This window comes from Peromyscus eremicus, chromosome 11 (genome assembly GCF_949786415.1).
Source record: "Peromyscus eremicus chromosome 11, PerEre_H2_v1, whole genome shotgun sequence".
Classification (NCBI taxonomy): Eukaryota; Metazoa; Chordata; class Mammalia; order Rodentia; family Cricetidae; genus Peromyscus; species Peromyscus eremicus.
In genome coordinates this window covers 7,806,216-7,825,896 of record NC_081427.1, presented here as the reverse complement: position 1 = coordinate 7,825,896, position 19,681 = coordinate 7,806,216, and the positions used below count along the sequence as shown (strand labels likewise).

The window sequence follows — 19,681 nt, the reverse complement described above, 5'->3', positions numbered from 1 at the left end:
ACTCCCTCTTATCCTGCGCCCAAGATCCTAGAATACCTAGCCAAGCTAAGATTACATCAGCATGCCTCAAAATGGGGTACTTTAAAGTCAAGCCCTTCTAATGTCTAGGAACTGTGCTCTTTTTGGAGAGTAGTTAACTCACACATTTTCTCCATTAATAATAATAGGAAACACATTAGGCTGAGAGCAGATATTTATCTTGGATGGTTATTTTAGACCTGAAATAGTATCAGCTCATTATGAACAATTGATAGGCAATGAAAATGCATCCATTTAATTAACCTAAAGATATGTATTAGTGGTTAAAAGCTTAATCATTAGGAGGAGAAAGGTGGCTGCAGAACCATAAGCATGCTACTTAGGATTCTGGAGCAAGTTCCTGTGTAATTAGAAAACACATTGTATGAAATTCAGAGGATTAATTAAAGTTAAAATTGGAGAGACTGCATTGAAGATGCGTTCTCATCCGTGTTTTGTCTTTAAGTGCTATGTTTATAGATCAATGAAAAGCAGAGAAAAATGGGTTCTGTGGACTGCAGGCTTCTGGTGACTTTATCTTTTGTTCCCTTCAGATAAATTGTTCAGTGGCTTTCACCATTTTCCTAGCATGTTTTCAGCTGCTTGGCCGACTAAAGCAAAGGGAGCCTGCTTAATAAAGCCAAATGCCTTCTTCCTACTGATAATTCAGGAAAAAATGAACCATCCTAAGAATGGTAATTATGATCTCATAAAACCTGTCTTTAGGCAGAAATAGAGCACCTGCCTAGTTTGTCATTCACAGAACATAACTGAGGTTGAAAACGGCCAGTGCCTCTCCATGTTCTGGGCAGGACGTGCCGTTTGTATCCTAGACTCAGGGGGCTCAGGCAGATCTGCCTGCACTCTGCCTTCAGAGTTCACACCACACTTACAGAGTCACTCAGACTGCCCACAGAAGAGGCTGTGCTTCAGATATAACCCCCATTTTCACCTTGAGAAGAAATGAGGAAGTGCCAGGTGTGAGACAGCAGGTCTGTGAAAAACCCATATTCATCATCCAATTTTAGTAACCAAGGCGAATCCTTCTGAAGTGCAGCATTTTTAACTCTAGAAGGATTTTAAATAAAAGTCCTTTCTTCTTACATAGATATTTCTTCCAGGTTATTTGGGTAAATCAGGTTATTTGGGTAAACCCCCAACAAGTGTTTCAAAATTACCTGAATGTAAACACTTGAGAATACCAGTGACTTACCCTTGGATAGTATTTAGATGAAGAAGAACACTGCACTCAGTCTTTACGATGACACTGTTGGGTTGATGGTAGTTTGATTCTATATATGAGTATCTGGAGACCCAAGGAAATTAAATACTTTGCTGAGCATTACATACATGCTGGTAGATCATTAACTGTAACTCCCTGATTGCATATTGAGCTTTCTTTAGACCACTAACAGTGCCCCTCTTTAAATAACTAACTAGAGGGACTATGAAGACCATCCCGAGTCTTCTGGGGGAAGTAGCCACATTTCCTGGTGTTCCTGAAGTCTAATAATAATACCTTCCCACTGTACAAATGTATACACGCATATACAGGGATGCTCACTAAATCATAGGCATGCAGACTTTTCTCCTGGATCATTTCTTATTCACTGGAGCCATGCTCTGGGTTCCCTTTTTAGCCCTGATGTTCATGCTGTCAGATGAGGCAGAAGTAGTATGTACAGTTGTCAAGCATTTCTGTGTTCAGAAATTATGGTCATTCTTTAGGAAACTACAAAATAGTGAATGCATTTTTAAAATTAATTTATATATTAAATTTATTCTTTGATACTTTCATACATGTATAAAATGAGTTTTAATTAGTCTTACCCTCAGAACTACCACATCCTCCAGGCTCCAACAAATCGCTTTCCTGCATTTGTATCCTTCGGTTTTGGTTTGCTATCCACTGAGTTTAACTGGGGCTGCTTGTGTGAGCATGGATCATCTAGAATTCCCAAACAGCTGAACCAAGAGAAAATAGACAAGGACCTAGACAGAGGCTGGACCAATGGGTAGATGGCGCTTATTGAAAGGATAGTCTCATGAGATCACAGCAGCTGAGAGTCCCCCTAATGGCATTTGCAAGCCCAAGACCCTGGGAGGCCGGTGGTGTGGCTCAATCCACGTCCAAAAGCTTCCCAAATATGTAAGCAGATGATGTCATTCTCAGCCAAAGGTCAAAGAACTGGAACCCAGGGGGGTATGGTGAGCCTTCTGCAGTCTGGAGGCTAGAGAGCTGGAGTTCTGATATACAGGCCAGAAGAATGAGAGAGGGAGAGGAAAAAAAATCCTTTCTCTGTCTTTTCATTCTCTCTGCCTTCTCTGGGCTCTCAGCTGATTGGATGATGTCTTTCCCTCAATTAAGTGTCTTTGACCAATTCATACATCTATCTCTTCTGGAAACAGCCAGAAAAGGCTGTACCAGCCCCCTGGATATTCCTCAATCCTATCAATTGGAGACCTAAAGCTCAACATCACAATTAAGTGTGAGGAAAAGAGGATCTTGTGTCAATGAGCTTTGGATACAATTACAGGCAGTTAGATCCAGAAAATACTGCCACGGAGAACACGCTTTGGGAGATGACAGGAATCTAGCAAAATTTCCCAGTACCTGTTTTCAGAGGACAAAGTAAAGACTTTAGGAGAGGAAGCCAGTGACTAGAAGGGTGTTAATGGTTAAGGAAACAAGGGTAGGTGTTATGGGAGGCCTTGGAGGGGGCGGCTAGTTTGTAACCTGACCTTAACCAATTAAAGTGGCTGAAGATTAGCTGTTCTCCTGTATCCTAAATGCTACATGTCATGAAAGCAAGTCTCAGTGAAAATTTGGTGCCTATCTAGATGGTTACTATACAAATGTTTTTTTAAGAAACAAAAGAGAGAATCCACTTGGGTCTATAAAGTGGGTGAAGTTTAGTTTGGGGTGCTTTCCTGTCCTCTGTGAGAGGCAGGCTCTGACTTTATGTTCACCTCGCATAAACAGAAAATTCAGGTGCTGGTGGTTAAATCTGAGATACAGGAGGACACAGCCTTACCTCATTCTGAAGAAGAAAGCAACAAGTCTCTGAGGCTTGTTTAAGGGTGGGGTGTCCTAAAATATATTTGCCCATACACAGGGATTTCTTGAATACCTTTAATTTTAATAGAAATTAGAAACTATTTCTAACATTCCTCATGGAAGTTTTAGAGGCCTCCATTCTAACCATTGGACATGCATCCCTGATACTGAGTGTGTGGATGAGAGTGGGATAGTGTGGAGGTTGATACTCAGGTTACAGATGCACTATGGAGGTTGATACTCAGGTTACAGATGCACTATGGAGGTTGATATTCAAGTAACAGATACACTTGTCTTATGGCATATGGGCTACTATCTAGGACTGAAGCAGATCACCACTGGGTTCTTCACTTATTAATTAAAAAATGTCTTTTTGTGTATGTGTGTGTGTGGTATGAATGCATATATGTATTGTGTGTATGCATGCTCACGTGTATATGGATTCACAAGGGGGATACATCTGTAGAAGCCTGAGCTTGATGCCATGAATCTTCCCTGGCCACTTTTCTGCCTTATTCCTTTGAGGCAAGGTCCTTTAATCAAACTCAGAGCTCACTTGATGGCTAGTTCCACCATCCAGATTGCTCCAGGAACCTCCTGCTTCTGCCTTCTGAGGCTGGAATCACAGGTGAACCACCACGCCTACCTGGCATTTATGTGCTTTCTCGGGATCTGACCTCTGGTAGTCTTGCTTGAGAACAAATGCTTTGATAGCTGAGTCATCTCCCCAACCCTCCAGTTTTTTTCATTAGGGCAACTGACACTTCTAAAATTGTAATTTAAATGAACTGGCACACATACAATATCCTACTGTCTGTGATAAAATATTTTTAAGAGCATTCCAGACAGCGTAATAAAAGGTGGTTGGGTAGGGGCAGACCTGTTGATAAAGTACCTGGAAGGTCAGACTGCATATATTGGATTTGCAAGACAACAGATCTGTAATAGTTATTGTCCACCTCCAAAAGTGTAGGCCAAATAAATAAATAAATATAAAAAAAATAAACCCTCAGGGTTTTGCTTCTGCAGGCTTTTTGAGACTGCCTGCTGCCCAGCAAAGCCACAGTGATTTCGTTGGGTGGTAGCCACTGCCTCATGGCAGGGGGTACTGACTTTCAAAGGTGATGGCAGTGCCTTCATCTGTGCATTCCCTCTGAAAAGAGGTTATTTTCTCTTACAACGGTGCATCGTATTTGTAATAGTTTATTGATCAAAGCCAAGTCCACGTTCAAAGCAGGAAGAAGCCAGGTGCCTCTTCCTCATGAGTTGGCTTTGCATCAGAGGTATTGGTTTTGCATTCCTGGCTTTTCTTCCTGTGACATAGTGCCGGGTAGTTTTATGTCAACTTGATACAAGCTGGAGTCGTTTGGGAATAGGAAACTCAGTTGAGAAAATGCCCCTAACAGATTGGCCTGTAGACCTACATGGTATAAGAATGCAGACTGAGCAAGGGTGGGAGCCAGCCAGCAAGCAGCACTGGCCTCTGCTTTAATCCCTGCCTCCAAGCTCCTGCTCTCTTGGAGTTCCTGCCCTAACTCCCCTCAGTGATGGTTTGTGATGTGGAACTGTAAACTAAAAAAACCTTTTCCTCCACAAGTTGCTTTTGGTCATGGCACTTTACCTAATAATAGAAATAGAAACCCTAGTAAAATTGGTACCAGGAGTAGGGTAAGTCTGTGACAGACGTGACCATACTGTTTTGGAGATGATTGGGGAATGACTTTAGAACTCTGGGCTGGAAAAGCCATTGAGTATTCAGACCTCTGTGAGCTGTTATGGAAACTAAAAAGATACATCAAAAAGCAGTGCAGACAATGGAAGCTTAGGATGTGAAATTTCAGAGGGAAGTTTGAGAGTCCCTTAAAGACTCCATTGGGGCTGTTGGTAGTTTGAATTAAGGATCTGTGATTCTGGTCATCTGGGACTGAAGAATTAGCTGTGATTAAGAAGAATCAGCAAAACCTTTGCTGTACTGGAACAATTGATGTTGGTTAACTGGAGTTGAGAAACTAGAGGTGATTAAGAAGAGAGTAGGATCATTCAGGGCTGTATATCTGGGAGTATTTCCTCAGGGTCAGCACACAGAACCTGTGTTCCAGATGGTACTAAAGCTGTATCTCATGCTGGCAGCCAAACTTGGTAGTGTATGAGTTACCCAGGAGGGACTAGTTTTGAAGGCATGAAGGGATTGTGGAGAGCAACTGATGTTTGGCATCACGAGAGACCAGGAGAGGACATTGGTATAGGGGCAACTTCAGGTGCAGTAGAAGTTCCAGGATTAAAGGGGCCATGGAGAGAGGCTGAAGCCTGGTACTACACAGCAGGGGTAGAGTCCCTGAAGAGTCTAGGAGATGCTGTTGGTGAAAGCACATCCCAGTTGCAGTGGAGACCCAAACAGTTTGAGATGTCAGTACCGTGGTATGACTACCAAGGACAGCAGCAGCCATGAAGTGGAATCGGTCTGAGCCTGTGAGACAAGCTGCATGTGCTGTGGATGGTAGACCCAGTGAAGTGGAAACCAGAAGACCATGAGTCTTAGAAGTCTGACACGGTGCCAGCCATGGCTCTTCACCAGGAAACATGCTCACCATTGTCTGGTTTCTACGTATGAGAAGTATGTGTTGGCCATCTTTTGGCATTCAGGAAGCTTGAAAATAGCCTCATAGAACTCACTTTGAGTTTGCATCTTGTCTAGAAAGGTACTAATAGAATAGCATAAAGAGACAGACTGGTTTTGCCTGGTGCCTGAAGACTGATGGTGTAGTGTGAGACATTTGTAGTATTTGATAATGGGGCCTTCGGATTGACTTAGCATCTCTAGACAACTAGATTGGAATTGAGCACATTGCTTTACTTTGCCATAACTACCATAACAAATTACCACACACTGGGCACTGAAACAACAGGAATTTATTTCCTCAGTCCTGAAGGTTAGAAGTACAAAGTGTTGGCAGAAGTGATATTTTTTTTCTGAGACTTCTATCCTTAGTTCCTCTGTGTGTTCTCACATGGACTTCTCATCTGCCCCTTCCTGATGTGTTCTGTTTGTGAGTTCACACCTCTTCTGATAAAGACACAATTACTTGGAGTATGGAGCACGATCAAGAGTCCATTTTCATTTAATTAATTAAATTAATTTAATTAATTAAAAAGACTTTATCTCTATATAAGGCTAACTTCAGAGACACTGGAGTCAGAACCTCAACATAAGGATGCTCGCACACCCCACAGGGAGCCTACAGTTCACCATCCTCCAGTGCTTCCTTGGCGCTTCAAGGCCACATTCAGCACAGGATTTCAATAGTCTTTCTCATACCCAGCTGACCTCAGTCTTGTGAGCAGCTTTTAAAAGATTCAGTAGACCATCCAGAGTTTTATTCAGTGGATACATCTTGGGAACCTGTGTTGACTACATAGAATACAGCAGCCCTTAGTCTAGCTGCCCAAATAAAAATATTCTTTTGTTTCCCTCTTGTTTCAGAGGGAAAAGTTGGGGAGATGAAGGAGCCTTTATTATATGTACATATTTCTTTTGTGTGTACCTGTATGCTTATGTGGAGGTGTGCACATGTGTGTGGATGCATGGGCATGTCTGTGCATGTTCATGGAGCTAGTGGTCAACACTGAGAATTTTTCTTGAGTCTTCATCTGTGTTTTGAGATAGGATTTCTCGATGAACCTGGAGCTCAGCTAGCCTGACTGGCTAGCAAGCCATGCCCACCCCTTGCACAGGATTCCCCCTGACACTGCCTCCCTGGTGCGGGGATTAGAGACCCACTGTCCTGTACCTGGCTTTGTTACATGAATGCTGGTGATCCACATCAGTTCTTCATGCTTGCATGCCAAGCATTGTACTGACTGAGGGAGCTCCTCAGCCCCACATGTATATGTTACTTTCAAAATGAACAGTTATTAATTTAAAACTAAAAAGAATTTTTCAGGTGAATGACTTGACTAGTCAATTGTAAAAATTATAGTTGTACAAACATGGGTCTCTAGAAACTTATTATTATTTTTAATGTACACCTGGATTTTTTCTTAAAAAAGAACACATATATAAAAATTTATTGGATACAGTGGGAGATAGAATCAGGGTAGTTGGGTTATCCATTTCTTCAAATGTCTACCACTTTTTTTTGTGCTAGGGACATTAAAAAGTTCTTTCTGCTAGGTGTTTTAAAATACAGACTTAATTTTTGTCAATTGTAGCTACCCGGTTGTGCCACAGAATAATAGAAAGAGTACTACTATCTAGCGTCTCCTGTATCAACTGGCCATCTTCTCTGTTTCTTTGGTAACTACTGCTCTACTCTACTATGGGGTAAATCTTCTTAACTGCCACATGTTGGTGAGAACATATACTTTGCCTCTTCATGCCTTACTTATTTGATTCTACCTAATGTCCTCTGGTTGCATCATGTTGCAGTAAGTTATAGAATTTTATTCTTTTTTATGAGTGAATAATATTTGTTCTCCTCTCTCTCTTGGTTCGCGGACACTTGACTCCACATCTTGGCTGTTGTGAACAGCGCTGTAGGAGGCAAGGCATTGCCCATGTCTCCAGCATACCAATTTCTTTGCCGTTGGATGTGTATCCCAGTAGTGGAATTGCTGGATCATGTGGTTCTGTGATCTGCTTTTACTTCCAGGATTAGAGGAATGGCCACACTGATTTTTACGGTGGTGGGACTGACTGACACGCACCAACAGTGTAGCGAAGTTCTTTTCTCTGATTATTACCAGTATTTATTATTTTTTAAATAAAAGTCATTCTAGTTGGGGTGAGATGCTATCTCATTGTGTTCTGATTCATATTTCTCTGGTCATGAGTGATAGCATTTTCATGTACTCAATGGTTATCTGCTCATCTTCTTTTCAGAAATATCTATTCAGATAATTTTTTGTTTTTATTAATTTATTTGCTATTCAGTTCTTGTGTGGTCTAGATATTAATCCCTGTGTGTTGGTAAATACATAGTTTTTGCTATTCTCTAAATTTTCTATTAATTATATTATTTACTCTGCTGTGAATTTTTGTGTGATTTTGTATAATACCATCAATAAACTTTTGTTTCTGTAATCTGTGACTATAGGGCTGTATGAAAACTTTTTTTTTCATTTTTCTTTATTAAGAAATTTTCTACTCACTCCACATGCTATCCACAACTCCCCCTCCTCTCTCCTCGCATCCCCCAGTCCTCTTTCCCAAGCCACCCTGCAACCCCACATCCCCCAAATCGAGGTCTCCCATGGGGAGTCAGCAGAGCCCAGCACACTGAGCTTAGGCAGGTCCAAGCCCCTTCCCACTGCACCAAGGCTGTGCAAGGCGTCACACCACAGGCACTGGATTCCAGAATCCTGCCCATAGACCAGGGACAGATCCAGATCCCCCTGCCTGGGTGCCCCCCAAAGAGTTTGAGCCAAACAATGGTCTTTTGTATCCAGAAGGCCTAGTCCAGTCCCATGGGGGCTCCACAGCCACCAGTCCACAGTTCATGGGCTTCCACTAGTGTGGCCGGTCATCTCTGCACGTCCTCCCATCATGATCTCAATGTCCCTTGCCTGCAGAATCCCTCCTCTCTCTCATGGATTGGACTCCCGGAGCTCAGCCTGGTGCCTGGCCATGGATCTCTGCATCTGCCTCCATCAGTCACTGGACAAAGTCTCTATGATGACAGCTAGGTTATTCGCTAGACGGGTCACCAGAGTAGACCAGTCCAGGCACCCTCTGGACCACTGCCAGCAGACCAAGGTGGGGTCAACCTTGTGGATTCCTGAGAGCCTCCCCAGCACCCTGCCTCTTCCTATTCCAATGATGTCCTCATCTATCATGATATCTTCCTCCCTGCCCTCCCATTCTGTCCCTGTTCCAGCTTGACCCTCCCATTTCCCTGTGTTCTCATTCCCCACTCCTTGCCCTCTGCCACCACCCCCACACCCAGTCCACTCATGTAGATATCATCCACTTCTCCTTCACAGAGTCATTCATGTGTCCCTCCTAGGGTCTTTTCCTGTTAGCTAGCCTCTCTGGAGTTGTGGGTTGCAGTCTGGGCATCCTTTCCCTCCCATTTAGTATCCATTTATGAGTGTGTACATACTATGTTTGTCCTTCTGAGTCTGGGTTACCTTACTCAAGATGACATTTTCTAGATCCATCCATTTGCCTGCAAATTTCATGATATCATTGTTTTTTACTACTGAGTAGTACTCCATTGTGTATATGTGCCATATTTTCTTTTATCCATTCTTCAGTTGAGGGGCATCTAGATTGTTTCCAGGTTCTTGCTGTTATGAATAATGCTGATATGAACATAGTAGAGCATGTGTCCTTGTGGTAAGATTGAGCATTCCTTGGGTATATGCCTAAGAGTGGTATAACTGGGTCTTGAGGAAGATTTATTCCCAATTTTCTGAGAAACCGCCATACTGATTTCCAGAGTGGTGGTACAAGTTTGCATTCCCACCAACAGTGGAGGAGTGTTCCCCTTTCTCCACATCATCTCCAACATAAGCTGTCTTCAGTGCTTTTAATCTTAGTCATTCTGACAGGTGTAAGATGGTATCTCAGAGTTGTTTTGATTTACATTTCCCTGATGACTAAGGACATTAAGCAATTCCTTAAATGCCTTTCAGCCATTTGAGATTCGTCTGTTGAGAATTCTCTGTTAAGCTCTGTAGCCCATTTTTAAATTGGATTATTCAGTATTTTGATGTCTAGCTTTCTGAGTTCTTTATATATTTTGGAGATCAGCCCTCTGTCAGATGTGGGATTGGTGAAAATCTTTTCCCATTCTGTAGGCTGTCGTTTGGTCTTATTGACCGTGTCCTTTGCTCTACAAAGCTTCTCAGTTTCAGGAGGTCCCATTTATTAATTGTCATTCTCAGTGTCTGTGCTACTGGTATTATATTTAGGAAGTGGTCTCCTGTGCCAATTTGTTCCAGACTACTTTCTCTTCTATCAAGTTCAGTGTAACTGGATTTATGTTGAGGTCTTTGATTGACTTGGACTTGAGTTTAGTGCATGGCGACAGATATGGATCTATTTGCAATCTTCTGCATGTTGACATCCAGTTATGCCAGCACCATTTGTTGAAGATGCTTTCTTTTTCCATGGTACAGTTTTGGCTTCTTTGTTGAAAATCATATGTTCATAGGTGTGTGAATTAATGTCAGGGTCTTCAATTCAATTCCATTGGTCCACATGTTGGTTTTTTATGCATGAAAACATTTTTTACTAAGACCAGTCTCCTTAGTTATTTCTCTGTGTGTTTTCCTCTGGTAATTTCATTACCCTTTAATCAATTGAAGGGCATTTATTTTTCCCATTTATTAGCTTTTATGAACAAGTAGCTATGGACTAGGATGTTGAGTCCTTTGGGCATATGATAAATAGTGGTATAGCTGAGTCATATGATAGGTTTATTTTTAGCTTTGTGAGAATCCTCCACACTTATATCCAGAGTGGCTGTAGTTTTTTTTTTTTACCCCAACAGTGACTCCCCTTTCCTCATATTCTCCCTAGCATTTCTTGTTGGTTGTTTTGTTATTCTTGGCCATTATGGCTGGAATAAGATGATATCTCACAGATGTTTTTATTATTGCTATCACAATTGCTAAGGATAATTAATATTTTCTATGATTTTTCTTAGCTACTTTCATTTCTTCTTTGAGAACTCCATGTTTAGGTCCATGACCTATTCATAGAATGGGATTTTTTCCCTCTGTTTTTTTGAGTACCTGATCTATTCTGGGTGTTAGTCCTCTGTCTGATCTATGTCTGGGTACTTCCATTCTGCTGGCCTCCTCTTCATCCAGGTGATTGTTCCCTTAGCTGTGCAGAAGCTTTTCAGTTTTATGAGGTTTCACTTATCAATTGCTGATCTGAATTCTTGGGCCAATGGAATCTTATTCAGGAAGTCCTTCCTACAACACTACCACGTATGGTACTGCCTGTGTTTTCTTCTAGCAATTTCAGGTTTTTTTTTTTTTGAAGCTTTTTTTCAGGTTTCACATTGAGGTTTTCAGTTAATTTATAGTTGGGCAAGGTATTTTTGTGCAAAAATAGATATGAGTTTAATTTTATTCTTCTGTGTGTGGACATCTAGTTTTCCTAGCATCAATTGTTAACTATGGTGTCTTTTCTCTAGGATATGTTTCAGACATCTTTGTCAAATATTAGATAGCTGAAGTTATATGTACTCATGTTTGAGTCTATGCTTTTGGTCTACATGTCTATTTTGAGACAATATTATATAGTTTTTTTTGTCACCATGGCTCTGTAATAGATCTTAGGATCTAGAATGATAATCCCACCAACATCATTCTTCTTGTTTAGTGTTGTTTTGGCTATCTGGGGTCTTTTGTGGTTCCATATAAATTTTAGGATTTTTTTCTATTTCTGTGAGGAATAAGTTGGGAATTTTGGTTAGGATTGCACTGAATCTGTAAATGGCTTTTAGCAAAATGGTAATTTTTACAGAATTAATCCTACCAATCTGTGAGCATGGGATTTCCTCCCACTTTCTAGTGTCTGTCTCTTTCTTCAGAGATTTAAAGTTTTCATTATAAAGGTCGTTCACCTCCTTGGCTAAGTTTCCTCCCAGATAGTTTATTTTCTTTGAAGATTTTGTGAATGGGAGTGTGTCCACAATCTCCTTCTCAGAGTGTTTGTTGATGGTATATAAAAATCTAATGAGGACTCTCCTTGCAGTGGCGGCCGCGAGTGCTGAGTCTGAGCTGTGGCGGCACAAGTCACGGCTGGGCAGGCTTTCAGAAAGTTTCTCCTGCTCTTTGATGGAGTATTGGTTGAAAGGAGTGCCGCCGAAACCGTGACCAAAGGTGACATTATCCTTCTGGAAAAGTCTCAAGGAAAAGTATTGCATGGAACAGTAGTGGCTGTAGGATCAGGTGCCAAAGGAAAGGGTGGAGAGATTCAGTCAGTCAGTGTGAAAGTCAGAGACAAAGTTCTTCTCCCAGAATACGGAGGCACCGAAGTAGTTCTAGATGACAAGGATTATTTCTTATTTAGAGATGGGGACATTCTTGGAAAGTATGTGGACTGAAATCACTGTTGAAATGGTGTCACATGAAGCTGCCCATTCCGCTGACGGTCTGAACTCTTCATCATGTAAACAATTTCTACGCCTCCCTTTTATAATAAACTGGTGATGCCCAAACTAATGACAACCACTGTCTCTGGAGTTTAGTTTCACTGTACTGTTGTAAACATTTCCAGATAAAATAATGTAAATGAAAAAAAAATCTAATGGTTTTGTAAGTTGATTACGTTTCTGCCACTTGTGTGTTGCTGCTAGCTTCTAGTTGTCTGGCATAGCTTTTGGGCTCCCTTTTTATAATATCACATACCCTGCAAATACAGATAACTTGTCTTCTTTTCCCATTTATATTCCTTTCATTTCCTTCTCTGCCTTATTTTCTGGCTCATGAGTTCTGAGCACTAGATTGAAAAGGAGTGGGGACAGTGGACAGCTCTGGCTTGTTTGTTTTTAAGCTTTGTTCATCTCTCTCTCTCTCTCTCTCTCTCTCTCTCTCTCACTCACTTTCTGAAGACTTGGGAAATTTCCAGGTATTTTTATTTAATATGAATTCTGTGCCGTTTGTGGTTACTTCTCCTTCTAGAACTCAAATAATGTGAATATTTGTTTGCTTAATTATTTCCATGAATCCCACCAGCATTGTTCACTTTTTTATTTTTTTTCTATTTTATTTTTCTCTCACTGACTTAATTTGTGAGCTATGTCTTCAAGATTAGAAATTATTTCTTCTGCTTGATGTGATGTGAGGATCAGGTTCTGTTTTTAATTTTATTCACTGAATTTCCAAGCAGAAATATTTCTGTTTTGTTCTTTTAAAATTATCTCTTTAATAAATTTTGTCAGCATAAATTATTTTCATTATAATTTTATATTCCCTTGTCCATTATTGACTTCTTGTCTATTAAATCATTTTCAGACACTTCACAAATGTCTTTTTCTTTAACATCTGTCACTGAAGAATTATTGCATTTCCATGGAGTGTCACGTGTCTAGTGTCTCTACATCATGACCTGTCTAATGTTGTCCTTTCCAATTTCAGTTCTTCAAAAGGAAGCACATTCTTGTTAATGGATACTAGCATCTAACTTGGCTGTTGTGTGTTTACTTTGATTCCATATGGACTCAGTAGTGTGGTATTTGTTGACACTCTTCAACGATGATCATCAGTGGCATTATCAGTTGGGTCATTGGTCTAGGTGGCAGGCATACATGATTGCAGCGACATGGTGTGTGTGTGTGTGTGTGTGTGTGTGTGTGTGTGTGTGTGTGTGTTGACAATACTAGCTAACTGACAGTTAGCCTGGGCTTAGGAATGTGAAGTTTCCTAGCCAGTGGAGTATTATACTTCCTGATGGGATGGAACTGATACTTGTTGGCTTACATGTAAGAGGCACATGGGTGAGCCTGGCTGTCAGTCAGGTGTTGGCCTCTGCTCTGTGCCATCTGATTCCACAAAAGATTAATAACAGCCATGTATTTGGAAGATTATCTCTGTCGCATCAATGTAGCCAGGGTCACTGTGCTTTGGTTACATGAGTGACCATGGCAAAGTAAAGACAAAGGCTCAAGAACATGGCGACCAGCTCTCGAGGATGGACACGTGCCAGAGGGATTTTGGTTTCAGCTGCCACTGAGTCATGCTAGTTTGGGCCCTTGTAGAGGGGAGTGTGTAATATGACTGTATAATGTAGGAAGACAGAGACATGAACACAGGACAGTTCTCCAAACTTTAGGGCATGTGAAGGGTATGAAAATCGATATATTATTATCTGCAGTGGCAGTAGCAACTGTGCTGACTAGTCTTATGTCAACTTGATGCAAGCTTGAGTCATCTGAAAGGAGGGAATCTCAACTGAGAAAAATGCTTTCATAAGATCCAGCTGTAGGGCATTTTCTTAATTAGTGATTGATGGGGAGGACTCAGTCCCTTGTGGATGGTGCCATCCCCGGGGTGATGGTCCTGGGTTTTGTAACAAAGCTGTCTGAACAATCCATGAGGAGCAAGTACTCCTCCATGGCCTCTGCATCCGCTCCTATCTCCAGGTTCCTGCCCTGATTGAATTCCTGTTCTGATTTCCTTCAATGATGAACAGTGATTTGGAAGTATAAACCAAATAATCCCTTCCCTCCCCAAATTGCTTTTGATCATGATATTTCATCACAGTAACATAAACCCTCACTAGGATGGGGACCACTCAGGGTTTCAGCTGCTTCACTGAGGGGGCGTTCATTTTGACTCCAAGATGATGTAGACAGCCGAGACAGTGCAGGAATAGCAGATGGCTTGCTCTCGTCTCTGTGGTGATATTTTGGATCTTCAAGTACTATGGTAAGTTCACCATTTCCTTGGTACTCTCCAGCTTACTTACCCAGTTACTACAGTTGGAATATAACAATTATTGTAGTCCTTTTTTATTTGTGGAGAGAATAGAGGGAAATAATAACAATCAACTCTGTCTGGCCATCTTACTAACGTCTGTAGGACATTGTAGGAGCCTGAACTTGAACCTCTAAGAAGTTACTGTATCACAGCCAACAGTCATTTAGGCTGTGGAGTTTAAAGATAAGGACCTGAGTTGGGACTTGAGGTGATCAGAAAGACTGAAAGATTCAGACAAAACACAGGGACCTATTGACGGATAGAGGGAGACACAAAATGGAAAGCTGGGCCAACCAAAGCATCACCCAGACACCAAGCAAGATGGCTGTGCATGTATGGTCTTCCCCAGGCTTGGAGTCAGTGGCTTTTAATTCTGGTTGTGTGTAAGGACTGTCCAAGAACTCATTCCCAAAGGTGATTGAATTGATCAGGTTAGATCATGGAGATCACTGGTTTCTTAAACATGCCCAGGTGGTTCCTTTGTGGGCCACGTGGTCTTTGCTGGAGCATAACCAATAGTCAGGTATATCTCATTTGCTCCTAGAAATGTGATAATTTTGTCCATTATCAACAAAGAGTTGAAGGATCAGCAGTGTGCCATAGTCTTCTTGAGTAGGACTGCTTTTTTTTCATGGTAAGTCTTGTACCTTCTTGCTTTTGTCAGTCCAGTCAGTTGGGGGAAGTTTAAACAGAAAGAGTCAGCAGAGAAAAGTATTTTCTTCAGACAATTCTTCATGTGGAACAGTGGAGGGGTGCCATGTGCAGAGATTCTGGGATGTGCGCTAAGCATCTGGCCCTGATCGCAGATTCTCAGGCTTGGTTACACTTTGGCATCTCAGGGAACTTGAAATAGCTCAGTGAAGACACACATATTTGTTGCTAGAGTTTTCCTGCCTGGCCCACAGGCAGGACAAATCTCTATCACCTGCCAGTCCCACAGCCTCAGACCCGACCAAGTAAACACAGAGACTTATATTGGTTACAAACTGTATGGCCATGGCAGGCTTCTTGTTAACTGTTCTTACAGCTTAAATTAATCCATTTCTATTAATCTATGCCTTGCCACATGGCTCGTGGCTTACCGGCATCTTCACATGCTGTTTGTCATGGTGGCGGCTGGCAGTGTCTCTCTGACTCAGCCTTCCACTTCCCAGCTTTATTCTCCTCCTTGTCCTGCCTACACTTCCTGCCTAGCCAATGGCCAATCAGTGTTTTATTTATTGACTAATTAGCAACACACTTGCCATACAGAACATCCCACAGCACTTCCCCCTTTTTTTTTTCAAAAAGGAAGGTTTTAAACTTAACAAAGTAAAATTACATATAATTTGGGAATTTGGGCGTAGCTTCTCTTACTACTTCCTGCTGGAGGGGGGCGCTGTATCTTATGGGGACACAAAGAAAATTTTAGGATTATGGAATAGTCCATGAGGCTGTATCGTCTGAGCCAGATGCCTTCAAACCATTCTGGATGTTGGATCACCTGGGCCATGGTGTCATCGGAGACCTTTCAGGGGGTCTTGGCTGGTCAAACCTGATGTATCTTAATCTGGAACAAATCCATAGCCTCTGGCTTTCTGTGGAAACAAAAGCAGAGACTCTTTTCCAAAGCAATGCATCCTTATATCCAAATTTTGAAGTCAAGGTATCTTTAAAATATACATATTGGTTTAACTCAACAGCTTTTACAATCAAATGTTTTTCTGCAGTTAAAAATCCCAAAGACAACACAATCCAGATTCTCTGTGTAATATCCATTTTTACGTGGCTTATTTTTTATACTACCTTTACTGTCTTTTTAAAGACTTTATTTTTTAAAACTATGTATTTGTTTCTATAACTATATATATCACCATATATCACCTTTCTTGTCTCTTTCAAGCCTACATATCTTTTACACACATTGTAAACTATTACATCTGAATCTGTCTTATTGTGAATCTATTGCTTTAAACTGCAGCATCTGTGGCTGCTGGCTCCGCCCACCTCAGCTTTCCAACATGGCTACGTTTACCACTATCTCTGGGAGCTATCGTGGGTCTATGCTTTTATCCAAGCAGCGAGTAGCCCAGAAACCTCTTTGCTTTGTACCAGCAAAGGCTAAATCCACCACACAGCTTAATGTGCCACTTGCAGAGGCCTCATTCCCGCCATACTGCAGGTCGAGCACGCACAGGAACCCACCAGTAGCTCAAACCAGCAGCTGCCGCTCATTTGAGAGAGACAATTAGGAACTGTTTTTAGCTCCGTTTTAGAATCTTTTTTCTCAGTTTTTAGGTGGAAACTCTTGCCACCACGTTGGACGCCATTTGTTGCTAGAGTTTTCCTGCCTGGCCCACAGGCAGGACAAATCTCTATCACCTGCCAGTCCCACAGCCTCAGACCCGACCAAGTAAACACAGAGACTTATATTGGTTACAAACTGTATGGCCATGGCAGGCTTCTTGTTAACTGTTCTTACAGCTTAAATTAATCCATTTCTATTAATCTATGCCTTGCCACATGGCTCGTGGCTTACCGGCATCTTCACATGCTGTTTGTCATGGTGGCGGCTGGCAGTGTCTCTCTGACTCAGCCTTCCACTTCCCAGCTTTATTCTCCTCCTTGTCCTGCCTACACTTCCTGCCTAGCCAATGGCCAATCAGTGTTTTATTTATTGACTAATTAGCAACACATTTGCCATACAGAACATCCCACAGCACATATTCAAAACTATATACTTAATATGCCATTGTCATCTTCTATAACAACTTATCACAGACTGACTAACTTATAAAGAACGGAATTCTATTCTTCCATAGTTCTGGATGCTGGAAAGTCTGAAGTCATGGAACTGGCTTATTGCTGTGTCTTCATATGGTCGCAGGGAAATGGACAAACAGCATCAATACTGGCCTTGAATGAGTAAAGAGTAAAACAGAAGAATGTACTATTGGTGGAAGTATTAAGGCAACTCCACATAGTTAAAAGGGAGGTTTATTTGAGGGTTTTACTTACAACAAGTAAAGGGATAGGTTACAGGATCTGGGAGAGGTGAAGTGCAGTCCAGTGATGTTCTCTGGAGAACTCTGCTTGGTCTACCATCCAACATCCAGGATCACCAGGAACTAAGAGAACCAGCACATCCAGATCTCGGGTCTTAAGGGCTCCCATCTTGGCCCCACCTCAGGGACAGTCCATAGGTAGGCATGACAGTTACCGGAAGCCTCACTGGGGGTAGTACTTCCAGGTCAAAGCTGGAACAGCTACCCACTACAGTGTACTTCTCTGTACCCTTTTTAGGAGTGACACTGATTCATTCATGAGGGCAAAGTCCTTGGGAACTAAGTATCTATCATTAAGTCCCACCTCCTAGTGATGGTGAGTTTGGGGTTATGTTTCAATATAAGTTTTAGTGGTGGCAAACTATTCAACCATAGTGTGCATTATTTTAATGTATACATATATATATATATAAAAACACACTATATATATATATATATATATATATATATATATTGTGTGTGTGAATGTTTGTGAATATATTTTCATTTCTGTACATGTGCTCAGTGGAGCATGGTGATGTATACTTGTTATAACATGAGAGACAGAGACAGGAAGAACCCTAGGGCTTACCAGCTAGCCAGCCTAACCAGGTCAGTGATTTCCAGGCTGGTAAGAGACCTTGTTTCAAAAATTTTAAAGTGAATATTATCTGAAGAATGATATCTGATATTGTTCACTGGCATCCATGTACATATGCACAAGAGTGAAAGCATTTGCTTATATATTTGAATATGTATATCTGCACTGAGCAATAGGGATCTCGACATCCCCAAACTAAGCTCTGAGAAGTGCTAGAAGGAGGCCTTAGGTTGTTGCCTTTCAGAGAGGAGTCCACATGGAAGAGCAGAATTCCACATAAATGTCTCATGAAGTTTGGCTGCAGTTCAACTACTACCATGTACCTAAGCCTTGGAGTCTCTGTTGTTAAGGCTGACTTATGATCAAATAGGGCACGGCAACCCACAAAACGATGACCAATAAATCTCACCAAGTTATCTGCTTAAATACTGAATTGTCAAAGAATAAGAGGAGTGAAGGAAAAGCCGACTGAAAATGATTCCTTCCCATGGCTCTCTCATGCTTCAAATACCACTCTTTGTGGAGTTGTGTTCTTTTTCGTCACTAAGAGAGACTCTAAAATGATGCCTTCGAGGATACTGTGCTGTATTCTTTATTACTGTGGGACAGCAACATGAACACTCTAATGGGATGTGTAATGGAGTTTGGAAGGCAGGGAGGAGGATGTTGTGTTGAAGTGTGGAAAGATGATAAGGGACCAGAAAACCATACCATAGAGGGGATCTTCTGGAGTTATTGGACTCTTTGATGTTATGTGGGTTATGGGATCCCTACAGGCTCTGGTTTGGGGGAATCTTGGAGATTAAATCTTTGAACCAGGAGGTACCATAATGAAACATTTGAGTTGGAGATTATAGAATGGGTAGAGCTTTGTACTCTTAAGCTGAGTGCAGACCATTTGATTTGGGAAAGACACAAAGACTCCAATGTCTTTGTACTTTGCATTCCCTAGTTCCTCTGAAGGTGTGTCCAACTCAGCAAGGTCCTGAACCTGTAGGATTTCTGGGTCTGGGTTACCTATTCTGCCTATCTCTATCCTATCCACACCCATACTTTGTTATCTTTTACTCCCAGTGACCTGTCAAATTCAAACCTTTGACCTCCCTCAACCTCATGCGGGCAACTTGACATTGCTGTTTGGCTTTTTCAACTATACCTTCTTCTTGCTTGGAAGTTGACCCCTTCTCTCCCAACAAGCCCAGTCCTCCCCCTATTGTACTTTGTCAGGAATGTAAACAACTGCTATTTATATTTCTAATAAAGACTGTAGAGTTTTTACTGGGTTTTGTCCTAGTAAGCTTTGACTATCAACTTGATATAGTCTAGGGTAACCAGAGAAGAAAGAGGGTGCCTAGAGCAGATTGACCTGTGGACATTCTGTAGGGGATTGTCTTGACTGTTAATTGGTATAAGAGGGCCCAGCTAGCAAGAGGCTGTGAGCAAGCTAGTGAGTAGCATTCCTTTATAATTTTGCTTTAAGTCTCTGCTTAAGTTCCTGCCCCGATTTCTCTAAATGATGGACTATAACCTAGAAATATAATCCAA

General features: G+C 41.5%; 1 protein-coding gene across 1 annotated transcript in view; it reads left to right on the top strand.

The window, feature by feature from the left end:
• The window catches only part of LOC131921991 (10 kDa heat shock protein, mitochondrial-like), a 33,167-nt gene extending 20,924 nt beyond the window's left edge, over positions 1 to 12,243 (top strand). The window contains exon 2 of the mRNA XM_059276729.1: positions 11,828 to 12,243. Coding sequence (XP_059132712.1) covers positions 11,828 to 12,138 — 311 coding nt within the window. The 3' untranslated portion in view covers positions 12,139 to 12,243. The remainder of the gene's footprint in view (positions 1 to 11,827) is intronic.
• The last annotated feature ends 7,438 nt before the right edge of the window (positions 12,244 to 19,681 follow it).